The sequence below is a fragment of the Plectropomus leopardus genome, chromosome 6 (genome assembly GCF_008729295.1).
Source record: "Plectropomus leopardus isolate mb chromosome 6, YSFRI_Pleo_2.0, whole genome shotgun sequence".
Classification (NCBI taxonomy): Eukaryota; Metazoa; Chordata; class Actinopteri; order Perciformes; family Serranidae; genus Plectropomus; species Plectropomus leopardus.
The window spans coordinates 17,835,387-17,849,915 of NC_056468.1; the positions used below are offsets into that span (position 1 = coordinate 17,835,387).

Consider the following 14,529-nt stretch of genomic DNA (forward strand, 5'->3'; position numbering starts at 1 on the left):
CAGAATAAAAGACCCAATCCATAGTTGTTCTTGTGGGTTGTTTTTGCTCGTTTTGTCAGTCGCTTACACAAGCACACAACATAAGACACAAAACTTGTAAATTATGGAATACATTTTTTTTATAAAAAGTGACATCCGTCCAATTTTATTTTTTGAGGCATTATTCTATACAAAACATGTATAATGTACTAAATCCAGGGGTTTTCCCACAAAAAATACAAACAGCTCATTGTGCACATGCCACTCAGGTCGGTATTTTGTTCACAGAGTCCTATTTATACAGGAAAACACAGGAGCACTGGTCAGAGTCGTGTCAAAGCTGTGACAGAGACAACAGCGTTCAGGGAACTCAGTTGTCTTCACCTCCTCCAGTTTCCATCGCCTCAAGAATGCCCTCCATAACTTCTGATTTTCGCTTCTTTTTGGTGGCCACTGACAGGATAAATAAAGGATAGAGGAGAACAAATAACAAGGATGACAGAAATGAATTAACAATACAGTTGCTTTGATTTTTGCATGTTTTATAAAACACATTCGGGGTTTACCGTGAAAATGTTGGGCTGTTTTCCGTCTCAGTGTCTCTACTGTTTCCTCAGCATCAGCCCACTCCAGCACAAGGCGTCTCCCGTAAAGATGGGTGCTGTGGCAAAGTGCAGCAAACGCTTTCTATAGAGAGAAGAGGGGCACAGCATTAATGATTATAGTAATGTACTTTAATAATTAATAATAATTTTATAACACCATGCCTGAAAGCTTACATATACACAAACCTTAGCATCCTGTTTGGTGAGGAAGTCAACAAAGCCAAAGCCTCTATGATTCCCTGAACCAGCTGCTTTCTTTGGAAGACGGACTGTTTTCAGTTCCCCAAAAGTGCTTAAAGGACAGAGGGAAGAAATCGTAGTTTTATTAAATGATCTCACTCTGAGCTTTTTCCACACATTGTGTAAATAAAAAAATAGGCTTGTGTATGTGATGGCTACCAGAAGAGTTCCCGAATTTCTCTGACAGTTGCTTGGAAAGGGACGTTCCTCACGAGGATCTTGGATCCTGTCTGTTTCTTCTCCTCTTGCTTCTTTTTGCGAGACACATTAGCAGTCCTGAGCACAGGGGTAAAGGGACAAACAGAAATGAGGTTTACACGTCAAACTGGAAGATAAATTCTGCCCCACAAACCCTTATAGTCAATATTTCAAATGAAAAACATTTACCAATAAGTGATATATTCATGCACATTTCTATTTATACGGATACCAATATTTTCAGATTGATGCTAAAGCAGACACCTAAAGCACTTAATTAGCAAGAGTCCTCTTTATTACTTAACAGTATTTTAAAAAATAAACTTGCCGTTTTACAATATATTAAAATAGATGTGAAATTCCAGATTTTTATCTGTAAACATTGTTATCATTCAACACAAAGTTCAGTAAAGCCTTCTGATTTACAGCGTACCTTGTGGCTCTCTCAGAGATCTTCAGCTCTAGCTGGTGATCATCCACAGTACAGTGCTGGTGGAGTTGAGACAAAGAAAACTTTAGCCAAGAACCAAAGTGTACAGATGGGCTGTGAGAGTTTCAACAGGAGAGTGTGGACGGTACCTGCAGCTGCCTCAGGGCTTTCTGTGCCGCCTCCGCTGTGTGATACTGAACAAAACCGTAGCCCATGGACAACATCTTGCCTGGAAATCAAACAAGCACTCTAAGGTCATTGCTAACTCTGATTCAGTGTGAAAAATACAACATTTACCAACTCTGATACAGAGATAGCAAAAACAAATTTTACCAACTACTACTGCAAAGCCTGAAAAAACACACACAGAGGACAGATGTTTCCCTTTAATAGAATCACATGTTCATCTATAAATCTTTTTTTTTCTGAACCACAGTATAAACTGCTGGTGAATGTTACTTTCATGTATGTTAAAAGACAACTTTGGAGATTCAAGACCTGTTTTATCTTTCTTTTTGGAGATGGTGCAGGATGAGATTTTGCCACATTTGGAGAATGTCTGCAACAAACAAAGACAGTAATATTAGTCATGTTATGATCAATTTATTCCGTGTTGTAAAAAGTGACTGAGAGTTACATTTATGTCCCACCTCCTTTAGTTTCTCCTCTGTTGTGCTGAAATTAAGATTCTTAATGAAAAGAGTGGAACCAGGAACAGATTCTTCTTCCTCCTCCTCCTCCTCCTCCTCCTCCTCCTCCTCTTCATCCTTCTCTTCTTTCTGTGCCTCCTCTTTTTCTAATACTTAGTGGACAGATCAAAAGATATTTTGGTTATTCCAGTAAGTACTAAAATTGTAAATTGTGCTGTATGTTTAAGACTGTGTTAAAGGGATTTTACCTGGTTCTGGTTTGGCTGCCACAAACACGCCCACAGGTGCCCACTCCAAATACAGCGGGACGTGATGGAACTGCAGTTTTCAGAGGTACAGTCAGCACAATAAAATCCTTTTAGGTGTCTCAAACACAAGCTGCATGAGCCAGCTTTGCTACTATAAAGTCATACACACCTTGCTATAAGCAAGCCGAGTGAAGGCACGTTTTGCCTCAGTTGGCTCGAGGAACTCGATGATGGCGGTGAGGCCTGAGGGCGGCAACAGCACGCGGCCCAAAGAGCCATGAGGTGAGAAAAGCTCCTCCAATTCTGACGCCGTCACTCCAGCTGGAAGGTTTTTCACCAGGATCACAGTTGTGCTCCTCGCGGCTGCCGCCTGCACTCCGGCGGAAACAACACACCAAAAATTATGGGTACAGTAAATCGTTTAAAGACAATTTAGAAACAAATAAATGGGAGTTCGTGACAGGCATACCTGACTAAAGGAATCCAGACTGACACCGTTGTCTAGAAGAAACTGCCGAGTCTCCTGAACAATCTGTGTCTCTCCCAGAGCCATCCTCACCGCAAGACTTCCCTTCGACTCCTGCAGAGGACAGAGGGCGTCAACAGGTGTAAACAAGTTAAAGTTAGGACTTTTTAATGCCTTTCTCACAGCACATTACATGACATATAAGACCAAATTTGTGATGGAAATGCACATCAAAGTGAAAAGATACTCTTTCTGTGCAAAAACACTGACGTCAGTTCAAAATGACACTGATGATACTCTCTTTGCTGAGAAAAGATAAACTAAGGAGCAGACTGGCAAAGAAGAACTCAGTTTCACGATGCAAACTCATAGTATGGTCTAAATGCATAGCAGGGGTAAAAACAGGAGCATTACATGTATACAGGTGTTATGTCTGTTCCCCCTGAAAAAAAGTAGCTTCTTTTTTGAAGAGATGTGACTAATCCAATCAGATTTTAAGGTCTTCTATTAGTTAGTGTGTATTTAAAACACTTTAAGACTTTTTAAGGACATACTGCTGCCCTTTATGGAGAAACTTTATATGTGCACTGCTCAGTGTGCCTAATGATTCGCGTGTTGATGTAGCTGCAAATGATGAAAAAGGATGCATTCACACAGACAACAGCACTCTCATTCATATAAATGGCTGTGTTGGCTCAGCTTGGGTGCCAAAAGACTGAGGACTACAGCAAAAACATGCGCAAAGTTGTCCAGCAAAAAAGTTAAACCTGGATCAACTTCCACCAAAGAGTAACGAGAAGACATCCAGCGAGATTCTGCTTTGGCCAACAGAATATTTGCAAGCATGAAATCCTGGTTAATTACTTTTTAACATTAATGTCATATTTTTACTGTTAATTACGAAAGATAAAACACATCCACCTAGGTGATTTTATAGAGCAGCAAAATCATTGCACTTGATTTTTTAAATTATTTTTATTATTATTCTATTTCATACCTATGCAGTGTTTTGGCATCTGATTACAAGTCTTCAAACTCATGGATCTGTTACCTTTGGTGCCTCAAGTATTTGCATTACCAAAGCATTGCTTTATTGAGAAATGGTTTTACGGTCTGAACACTCACTAATGCTAGAGTAAAAAACACACTTTGGGGAGCATTCATATAGAAGAAGAGCAGCTGCGTTACTCACATGGTCCAGGACTTGGCTTTTTGTGGTGTTGTATTTTTCAGCAATGGCATCTGCCACTGCACTTGTGCCCAGAAACAGGGTGTTCCAGTTGTGAGAGCTTGAATGAAACATTAAATTAATAAGAGGGATGAAATTAACCAGACACAAAAAAACAAAGAATCATCCTTGTGAGTAAAATTAACAAAATCACACACACGGACCGAGAGGGTTAATGTGATCATATGTATACCTGGAACTTGCAGCTTTATTTTTAGCATCTTTTTGCCGTTTGTAAGACGAAGAGCCGGGACCGCCAGCATCTGAGTCAGTCTTTTCCTTCTTCAATGTGGAGGGAAGCAGGTGAAGCATCCTCCCCTGAAAGAGCGAGAGAATTACTGTCGTTCTTCTGCCTCAACTTCATTCAAAAGTCAAGATGTACTTCTAACCCCAGAATGCACTGCAGGTCCTGTGGTCTACAGATGTATCTAAAACGTCAGCCGGAGATTAAATACCTGAAATATGTGCCCATCCAGCTTAGCCAGAGCTGACACAGCATTCTCTGGTATCATGTACGTTATGAAAGCGAATCCTTTCGGTCTCTTGGTTAGATTGTCAATAGGGAAGAGCATCTCAGATATCGGACCTGCAAGATTGCAAAATTAAGGATAAGGATAAAAGTGAAAACCTTTTGTGAACTTGTAATAAAGGATTTCTTTTTATTTCACCGTGTTTAGCAAACAGCTCTTTGATCTCCTCCTCGGTGCAGGTGTAAGGAAGGTTCCTGATGAAGAGGCGACCGGACTCTGCAACATCTTCCTCCTCCTCATCCTCCTTAAGCTTCCTGGTGAAGTTTCGGTCAATTTCTTTGTCTTTTCTGTCTCTCCTGCCTTTGCCCCCAAAGGCGTCAACACGGAAGACCTCAATGTAACGCCCACCTGAAAACATCGGCAGAGGATCCGTCATGTTAGCCAGGAGGGATCACCACACAGGGAGCTGATCTCTTTTTTTTAGTTTATTTGCACATAAATGTATATATAAAATAGAGACACTGTGAGGAACATTGTGCAGGAGAGGTTAGAAGCCAAAATGGCTTCAGTAACGAAAATTATACCAAAAAAGAAGAAAAAAAGATTAAATCAACAATTTCATAATTAATCAACATTTCAAGACTAAGCAGCAATACAAAATTAATAGAAATCTCTGAATTATTGTATTAATAAACACAAGTTGAGAGGCATTACAAAAAAATCAATGAAATGTTATTAATCTGAGCAACTCAAAGCCCTTTTTATTTCTTTCAATTTAATATACATTGAAAAATGATGCACAAACATGAGTATATGATATAATATTTTTTACCTATATAGTCTTTATTCTTCTTCAAGGCCTTTTCCACCTGTTCCTCAGAGTGCAAATCCACATATACATATCCTGAAACACACACATACGACTCCTGATACTTGGGCCCGTATACAGTCAACATAAACATAAATAATATAAAATATTATTAGTGTACATTATGCTGAGAAAAATGCTTGCAGTTACAAACCTGTTCTATTTCCACTTTCATTCTTTCCGATCCTGATCGCTGCAGGTTTCAGCGGCGTCATGAACTCTCGGACTTGTTGCTATTGATGAAAAAAATGTTACAATATGTCACAGATGCTGCACACTGATATTGTAGAATATCTCCACTGCGCCTCTGAAACCAGGAAATTCTTATTCACTCACCTCTTTCACATTGAACGGGACTCCTCTCAGCTTCACTGTGAACTCAGTCGTCGGCTCCGTCTGCAACAAACAGATGCTGGAGTAAACCAGAAAACAAATACTGTGCTGTATCGAAAAGTGATGTTTACATTGTAGATTTCTTTGATAAGTCACCTCTTGCTTGGCAGGTTTCTTTGCTTTGCTCGGCTTCTTCTCCTCACTCTCATACGCGCTGTCTGTGTGCTGCACATGACCACCATCATCCTCTTCATCACCCCCATCACCAGCGTCCTCCTCTCCACTCTCCTCCATGATGTCGTCAGTTTTTGCCACCTTTGAGCGCAGGTACTCCATATCTGATAGGCCAGACTTCAGTGCTTCTTTAGTGGCACCTGAAAGCAACAACAATGCCCATCGATCACGCACACACTTTTTTCTTTCTTCCCTTTTCAGTTCATAATGCATACCTCTGTTTGTAATGTAAAGCATTTGTAATATGGTAATACATGTTTTCATTGTTTGTAGTTTGGAATACTGTAACCAATAATCTGTACATGAACAATATGTATATATTTATTTCAATTAGTATATTGAGGATCATAGTCACAAAAATTTTGTGAGTAAAGTTTTAACAACTGGGCCAGTTCAGATGCTGCACCCTCAAATGGGAGTCGCCTAAAAACATAAGCCCTTAAAAAGACCCGCCCCCTTTTACCTAAACTAAGAAAAAAAACTAACCCTCATCTTCCTCATCCTCATCCTCATCTTCTTCTTCTTCTTCTTCTTCCTCGTCTGAATCAAAGTTTAGATAATCATCCGAAGCAGGCTTCTTTTTGCCCTGAGTTTTTGTCTGTCCACCGTCAGGGTCAGTTGTTCGCTGCGCGGTGTCGTTTGCCCAGGTTGGTGCTTGGCTTCGATTCTGATGTACTGACAGAAACTCCTTGAATCCCTGGTCTTCCTCTAGCTGTGACACGCAACAAGTGGACATTAAATATCAGATAAACACACAAAAAGAAAGTAACGATGGTAAGTAACGGCAGTCATTGATAAACTTATTATCAAATAGCAAATAGCTTAATTAAGTAAGAGTATTAAGCAAATAGCAAAATTAATCATTGCATAAAGTAAGTATAATATGAGGGTTAGAGTATATTCATGTAGATCAGAAAATGGATAATGTAAATACGTGGTTACATAGATAACTTACATTGTTAACATTTAACAACAGACAAACTGCTGACTGACACGTTTACTCACATTTCCAAGTGCACTGTTAATTTCCTTTTTCTGTTTCTTTTTCTACAGACAGAAACAAAAAAAACAACATATTGTTATACAAGTAGAAGTGACAGTGATGCAGAATTACAACTATTATATGGTGAATCATAAATATTTATCGTATTACAAACAACAATGAGAGTTCATACTGGAAGGAAATCAACAATCTTGCAGAGTGGTGCACAACAACAGCCTACTGCTCACCGTCAGTAAAACCAAGGAGCTGATTTTTTATTTTAGAAAGGAGGCAAAGAAACACACACCCCTGTCTACATCAGCGGAGCTGAGGTGGAGCAGGTGAACAGCTATAGATTTCTTTGATTTAATATCACTGAGAACCTATCTTGGTCATCGCACATCATCACCCAGGTTGAAAAAGCACAGAAAACGCTCTGCTTCCTATGGAAACTTACGCAGGCTAAATTCCAGAGCAAGATCCTGGTTAACTTCTACAGAGGAGCAATAGAAAGCACACTGACTGGAAACATCATAAACTGGCACGGTTCATGCACGGCCAGGACAGGAAGGCTCTACAGCGGGTGATTAAAACTGCCCAGTACATCACTGGTTCCCATTCACAGAGCATCAGTGACCTCGGTGAAATGAGGTGTCTGCACAGAACCCAAAGGACACTGAAAGACAGCAGCCACCCCAGCCACAGTCTGTTCACCCTGCTGCCATCTGGAAAAAGATACACAAGTATCCGCTGCAGAACCACCGGACGACAGAGCAGCTTCTTTCCCCAGGCTGTAAGACTCCTCAACTCCCTACTTCAAGGCTAAAAACATGTAACGGGATTTAAAACATAGTGAAAAAATGACTAACAACTCTACCTTGTACCTTGTGAGTTAACCCCATTATTATCCACTAATAATACAACTGAATATACTATAAACATCTAGAGCATAAGAGAGGTTTTAGCAGGATATCTTGTTGTTGTTTCGTGTAACTTCTGTCTGGTGACTTTGTATCTGCAGGTACCTTTTTGCTGTCAGGGTCAGCAGGAGTGGAGGGTTTGTCCGGACCTGAACTCTGGCTGTGTTTGCTCCAGGCTTTAGCTTTAGTGGGATCTCCAAAGGATTTGCACATCTCCACCTGAAATACATGACCAACAACCATGCGTGGATCACATATGGAGACATGTCATCAATGTAAACAGGGCACGTGTGACTGAGGCCATACCGTCACTCTGGATGTGTCCACGAAGCTCTTGTTGAAATGTTTCAGAGCTCTGGTCGCATCTTCCTCCGCTTTAAAACCCACGAAGCCGAACTTGCGGAACTTGCCGTCTTTTGTAAACTTGAGGGTGCAGTCTGTCACGGTGCCAAAGGCAGCAAACATCGACCTGAACCTCTCCTCCTTCATCTGCACACAACACACACACACACACTTCACTTACACCTTCAGGTGGACTCAAATTAAGCCAAACGCGTACTGACAGCCGGGCGGGTTACTTACCCCGTTAGGGAGGTTTTTAACGATGAGTCTCGACATAGTTGTAGGAGTTGCAAATCCACTAATTCACCATTAGCTAAGTGTTTTAAAAATATGTCAACAAACAAGCGTGGACTGTCCTCCAGGACGCCATGTTAAGTGGGTGGAGCTTCTTTCTTCTTCTTCTCTTTAAACCAGCTGATTTTAAGCCAGCACACGACCGCCCTCTGCTGGACTGGAGTGTAAACAGTTACAGAACGTGACCTCCCTCTAAAGGCTTAATGTGTTTATTTCAAGTTGTTAATGAAATGACTGTATATTTTCCTTGATCAGAGGTAAACATAAAATGACATTCATGTAAAAAGTGTTGCAGCTGCACATTTGAAAGAGGGCTTGCTTGTACTTTACTTGAGTTTCAAGGTAAAAGGGCTGCGCATAAGCCCATAAGACTTTATTGAGCCGTAACAGTAGTTCCACTTAACTGTGCATGGAAAGTCAGTGTCTGTCAGCATAAAACAGTCAATTAAACAGGTTTTTCAAACATTGTGAATCACCACAACCACAAGAGATCCTTGAGCATACAGTCATACATGTTTACACAAAATACTAGACTGTCCAGTAGTTTGTGAGATTTTTGAATGGGCCTAACTCAGTTTCAACAAAAATATTTGATTTTATGTTGATTTCCTTTCCCTTCACAAGCTGGGTACTTGTAAGACCTGTTCATACACAAGGCTGAATTTCTGGGGGCACCATGTAAATCCCTGTATGTCAATTTTTGTGGTAATTTTTACTGCAGTATCAGCACCACTAAGGACCAATATTAGCTGAAGTGAGGGACAGCTTTAAGGTAGGCCCTCCTTTATCTTGAGGCCCTGTTGTGTTCATGGGCCCCTGTGTCAAAATCTTGTTTAAACACCTTTCCTATTGTTGTTTATATTGTCAACACTGTGTGACCTGGGCTTTTTGTTCTGTCCCTTTTGTCACTGAAGGATATAGATCAGATTACTATAATGGGCCACTAAATCAGATACAGGATATTTTACTTTAATGTGTCAGTCCACATAATTATTCTCCATTAATTTTGTTCATCCTTAATGCATATATCTCCTTAAATTTGGGATGTTCTTCTAAGTGGCGAAGGAAGGAATTTCCTCAAAAAAGAAACATAATTCCACGTTTCTCTTGGCTACCTAATTTTAATCCTATTATAAGAGTAAGGAGTCTGAGCCAAATACTTATGACAGGTACTCAGTAGGATTACTGAAACTGAGTAGCCTTGTTTTCTTGTTTATGCTTCTGAGTACATTCTGAGGCAACTTTACTTTCACAGAAACAGATGTCTGATTAAACATAGTGTTATTTTTGGAACAGGCAACAATGTAAGAGAAGCCTTTTTCATGCTTTTGAGGTACAACTGTCAACCCCTCTAACTTTTAGAGCGTTTCGTTGCCACATGTGTTCAAGCGCAGGGTTTCATATGAGCTCTTTCTTAAATTCTTTTCTCGTTCATGCATATAATATTTTGGTTGTTTGAGAAATATTTAGGGCATGTATCAATATTTCTCCGACTCAGTCCAGCCATGAGACACAATTCAATGAACGCTTTGTTCTGCAGGTCACATGCCACACTTAAAGGCCATAACACTGAAATAACAGGCAGCTTAAATGGCATAAAAAGTTCACTTTGTGCTCATTCACACTGATTAAGAAGCATTTTTTTCATACACTGACCTTTATTGAAAAATCTCAATGGAGCACTCTGTATAAAAGTTATACAAATAATACCAAAATTTTAAAAGTTAAGATCACTTCAATACATATCTGTAAGTGAACTAAAAGAAATGTAATTTATACATCTCAAGGCAGCTCAAGCCAGGCACCATTTTAAGCATCATGTTACATTATAGCGATCTGTCGACTTTGTCCTTGGAAGTTGCTCATCTTTGTGATGTACATTTTGTGAAACATAAAATATTTAATAATTGCTTGTTCTCTGAGTAATGGGTTATATTTCATATGGAAGTTGATAACAGCATCATCCCCGCTCTGTCGCCACTGTGGGACTTTCTGTTGTTGGAGGACTGAAACTCATTTTGAATTTCAATGAAAGTTTTGTTCTTGGTTTCAGGAACGACAAGGAATATGTAAATCGCCGTCAAGGAGCAGACAGCCAGGAACACCAGGAAACAGTACTGCTGCAGCCCGAGCTGTGCAAACAAAACAGAATATGGGAGACCAACTCTATTAAACACTGAAGCTTTAACATTTTTGCCCTCTTTTGAAACATACCAGGTAACAATACATTTTTGGGACACCTACCAGAATAAAAGGGAAGAGCAGGCCGATGAAGAAGAAGCTGAACCAGTTCAAAAGCCCTGCGATCATGTTCGCTGCAGGGCGAGCAGTTTGTGTGAACAGCTCCATAGTCAAGATGTTGCTCACGCCACCTTTCCAGAAGAAGAACAACAAAAGAAACCACTGTCAGTTACAATAGTTGTGCAACAGCAGCTGCTGAGGAAAAACTTCAGCGGACGGAAAAAGTCAGTTACCTGGTCCTAAGCCAAAACTCAGGATAAAAGCAAATACACATGCCATGCTCAAGTATGGAATTACTGGGCTGGCATCCTAAGAGAAAGAAAATCACACAAAAGGAATTTTAGCACAAAGCAGAGGTCCTATCTATAATCAGGTGTAAGATATTGCACAAAACTATAGTTAAAATATATTTCAATTTTGATTTTTACGATGTCATATCTTGAGGATAATTACCTGAAAAGAGAGCGTTAGCGTGAATAAAATGCAGCAGATGCTCATCAGTGTGTATCCTCCCGTGATGAGCACTTTTCTTCCCAGACAGTCGATGAGCAAACCCTGTGAGACACACAGCATGTCACAAGACCAGAAACACTCTGCAACGCTTTTTCGGAATTTACTTTGACCCATCCTGGAATAATGTCTGTTTTGGTTTGGGGGCGCGCATGGAATGGGGTGTTTGGGAATCCTCTGCCAGAAAACTTTAAGCATCAAACACTTTGAGCATCACAACACATTTCCTGAATTCTGGAGATTTTTTATGCACTGATATGTGGGTTTTCTGCATACATTTATGGTGTACATTTCTGTAATCATTTCAAAAATAAAAGTCCTCTTCTTATTTCATGTTTTTGTTAGGGGGGATAAATGCACATGTTCTAAATATTGACGGAGAAACACATCTTCACACACACACACACACACACACACACACACAAAAGGTGAAGAAATATCAGTGGACCGACTGACCAAGCGACTTACTGACCAACTGACAGAGCAATTATGCGTGCATTATCGAGGTTAAAACAATTAAAATGTAAAACTCATACTTACACATGTTAAAGCCGTGATGCATTCACAAGCGCCAGTTCCAACAGTCACATATGGTATGTGATCATTGGGAATAGCAGACTGTCTGAACAAATAATCTGCATAGAAGTAAATCTACAGGAAATACAGACAAAAAACCTCATTACAACTAATATTGCGAAACAAAATCATTCTGACCAGGACAATCATGATGTGTCATTTTGATATCATCCCATGCCTAATTAAAAAACAGGTATATAATCATGTACGTACGGCATTGATGCCGTTCAGCTGCTGTGCAGTGTTGAGCAGCATGATGGTGAGAAGCTGCCAGCGGACACTGCGATCAGTGAAGAGCTCCCAAGGTTTCTTGGCCTGGAAATTAGCTAAATTATTCCTCTCCTTCTCAATATCCTCCCATGCACCATCACAGCCAGCATTACCGAGCAGTTGCTTCAGAGCTGCAGACGGGACAAACACATGACAAGCACGGTCTAGTTTTCCTCACATGCACCATTCCTCTCATCTGACCAGGCTACGGGGGCTATTTTTAAGATTATGATAAAAAGGTTTCCTGCATCAAACCATTTAATATTATCATGGCATTATCAGGATGTTTCTCACATGCTTGAACTCACTGCCAAGAGGAAAAATCTGACTGGTGATTCCAGACAATGGGAGTCTTCAACCTTTTAGACTAAAATGTCATGTGCACTGAATCAGTCTTTGCAGGCAAGAGATAAAATCACACAGTTTGAAAAGAAGTTGCAGAAGTTGTAGTGTAGGTTTACCTTTTTTACATCCCTCATCATCTCCTTTGTCAATGAGCAGGTAGCGCGGGCTCTCTGGGAACCAGGGCAGGATGAGGAGCTGCAGGATCGCTGGGACACACGTGGTGGAGAGCAGGATGGGCCAGTACTCTTCTACGCCCAGGAGCTCTCTGTGAAGAAAGCACACAGACATGTCTAAACAAAATCACGACAATTCAATTTGCAAACACAGATTCTGTGGAAAGGTTTATTTTGTCTGAAAATCAAAGTACTGCATTGAGGTGCAGTGGTAGTTCGCACCGTTGCCTCACAACAAGACGGTATGGCAAGGGCCCTTCTGTGTTTGCATGTGCTCATTGGGTTCTCAAGCTTCCTCCCACACTTCAAAGGCATGCAGGTTATGTAACTGGTTGCTTTAGATTGCTCGTAGTTGTGAATGGAGTGGTTGTATCTTTGTGTAAGACCTGTGATAGTCTGGTGACCTGTCCACATCGTACCTGCCTCTGCCAGTTGAGATCTGCTCCCTGCAACCCTGAATCAGATAAGCCGTTACAGATAATCAGCTATGTCCAGAATTTACTTACTTGAGGCCAACCACTTGTCCTGTCAAGATCCCAGCTGTGATGAAAATAGAAGTTCCCGTTCCCATGGCACCACGAAATGCAGTTGGAGAAATTTCCCCCAAATATAGAGGCTGAACACAAAGGCCAATGCCTGTGAAAATAAAACACGCTTAAAGCCACATTTCAATAATTAAAACAAACATTTATCTTTTTTTTGCACATATGAATTATATACAGATGTATTTCAATTGGGTGTAGGAATAAACTCTTAACATTTGTTTCTTAAGTATTTACCTGCATTAATTCCAGTGAGAAGACGTCCAATGATGAGTAACTCATAGAATCCTGTAGGGTAACTCAGACCCATCAGCAAAGCGGCCACTAATGCAAATGCATTATTGGCCAACAGCGCCCCTTTCCTGGAAACACAATCTTACATTAGAACTTTAAAACTGAAATACAATATGGATCCTCTCCAGCCAAAAATATGCCATAATATTTTCATGTCCACACCTCCCCAGCTTCACAGACAATGTCCCACCGACTGTTGCTCCTAAGAGTCCTCCTATAGTGAATATGGACACAATAGTGGACCAAAGCAGGGTGAGAACATCTGGTGAAATGTCTGTGTGGTAACGCTCCCCCCAGGTTTGGTTGATAAAATCGTGCACATACTGGAGAGAAAAAAAAACCCACAATATGCACATTCAGCAAGTGAAATAAAAATAACTGATCACTGATGTAAAATATTTAAAAGAGAAAAAAGAAAGATTTGCACATGCATTTAATAGACACCACTATGCAGTGGATATGTAGACCTACTGTTAATGAGTGATGGGAAAACATCGTTTCAGTGCAGTTACATCTGAACATAATCTTTGAGGTTTTTAACATGAGATCAAGAAAATGTTAATACTGTGCATGAATCCAGTGACAGACAGTAGGCTTATTACCCTTGTGGGTGCATTGATGACAGATATATTATATCCATACTGAAAGGTTCCCCCTATACACGCAGCACAGGCAGCCAGCAGAAGTGATTTGTTTGGAATCTGCAGTAAAACATAAACACAAAACAATTATTCGCATATAATGATGCAAGAAAGCTGTATCCCACCGCGTCTGCAGATCTTAATTTTTATAATCCACATACCTTTGATGGCTTTTTATCTCTGAATTCTCTCAGAAGAAGAGGCTGATATTCATCCGCGAATTTTGTTGACATTTTGTCGCTGATGAGTTCAATACTGTCAGCAGTTTGCGCGTTAAGAGTTTGCTCCCACCAAGAAAAACTGAGGCTAAAACATGGCGCGAGGAAGAGTTTATCCTGAGGATAATAAAAGTGATCTGTTGTTAGAGAGTAACCGCGACGCGAAGAGAATCGACTCTAACTTTCCGTGTTTATCGAGATTTCACGGCATCAGACCGCACAGTAGCGGCAG

General features: G+C 40.4%; 2 protein-coding genes across 2 annotated transcripts; both read right to left on the reverse strand.

Annotated features, from left to right (window-relative positions):
* Positions 1 to 101: 101 nt before the first annotated feature.
* Positions 102 to 8,563, reverse strand: rbm19 (RNA binding motif protein 19). The gene is made up of 24 exons (XM_042488051.1): positions 8,434 to 8,563; positions 8,158 to 8,340; positions 7,957 to 8,070; positions 6,955 to 6,996; positions 6,436 to 6,661; positions 5,872 to 6,089; positions 5,719 to 5,778; positions 5,537 to 5,615; positions 5,347 to 5,418; positions 4,713 to 4,922; positions 4,500 to 4,630; positions 4,238 to 4,362; positions 4,009 to 4,105; positions 2,820 to 2,930; positions 2,520 to 2,720; positions 2,351 to 2,420; positions 2,103 to 2,254; positions 1,951 to 2,011; positions 1,602 to 1,681; positions 1,456 to 1,511; positions 984 to 1,100; positions 771 to 876; positions 546 to 666; positions 102 to 432 (listed from the first exon to the last, which is right to left on the reverse strand). Exons 1-24 carry the CDS (start codon positions 8,467 to 8,469, stop codon positions 350 to 352), a joined length of 2,751 nt encoding a protein of 916 aa, XP_042343985.1. The 5' UTR covers positions 8,470 to 8,563; the 3' UTR covers positions 102 to 349.
* Positions 8,564 to 10,424: 1,861 nt separating this feature from the next.
* slc2a11b (solute carrier family 2 member 11b) lies at positions 10,425 to 14,318 on the reverse strand. Its single transcript, XM_042488742.1, has 12 exons — positions 14,241 to 14,318; positions 14,041 to 14,139; positions 13,601 to 13,761; positions 13,382 to 13,506; positions 13,109 to 13,238; positions 12,546 to 12,694; positions 12,028 to 12,215; positions 11,779 to 11,889; positions 11,182 to 11,283; positions 10,962 to 11,037; positions 10,732 to 10,859; positions 10,425 to 10,619 (listed from the first exon to the last, which is right to left on the reverse strand). The coding sequence occupies exons 1-12, from the start codon at positions 14,310 to 14,312 to the stop codon at positions 10,425 to 10,427; spliced, it is 1,536 nt and encodes a 511-aa protein (XP_042344676.1). The 5' UTR covers positions 14,313 to 14,318.
* Between the last annotated feature and the right edge of the window lie 211 nt (positions 14,319 to 14,529).

What these genes read in the sequence shown, in the direction of transcription:
- rbm19 (XM_042488051.1), bottom strand. Translation starts at nt 8,469, where the DNA reads ATGTCGAGACTCATCGTTAAAAACCTCCCTAACGGG. An exon ending in TGAGGATGAGGAAGATGAGG is followed by an intron (nt 6,090 to 6,435) that starts GTTAGTTTTTTT and finishes TGTTGCTTTCAG; the next exon opens with GTGCCACTAAAGAAGCACTG. An exon ending in AGAAACCTGCCAAGCAAGAG is followed by an intron (nt 5,779 to 5,871) that starts GTGACTTATCAA and finishes TGTTTGTTGCAG; the next exon opens with ACGGAGCCGACGACTGAGTT.
- slc2a11b (XM_042488742.1), bottom strand. Translation starts at nt 14,312, where the DNA reads ATGTCAACAAAATTCGCGGATGAATATCAGCCTCTTCTTCTGAGAGAA. An exon ending in TTGTCTGTGAAGCTGGGGAG is followed by an intron (nt 13,507 to 13,600) that starts GTGTGGACATGA and finishes TTGTGTTTCCAG; the next exon opens with GAAAGGGGCGCTGTTGGCCA. An exon ending in CGCTAACGCTCTCTTTTCAG is followed by an intron (nt 11,038 to 11,181) that starts GTAATTATCCTC and finishes TCTTTCTCTTAG; the next exon opens with GATGCCAGCCCAGTAATTCC.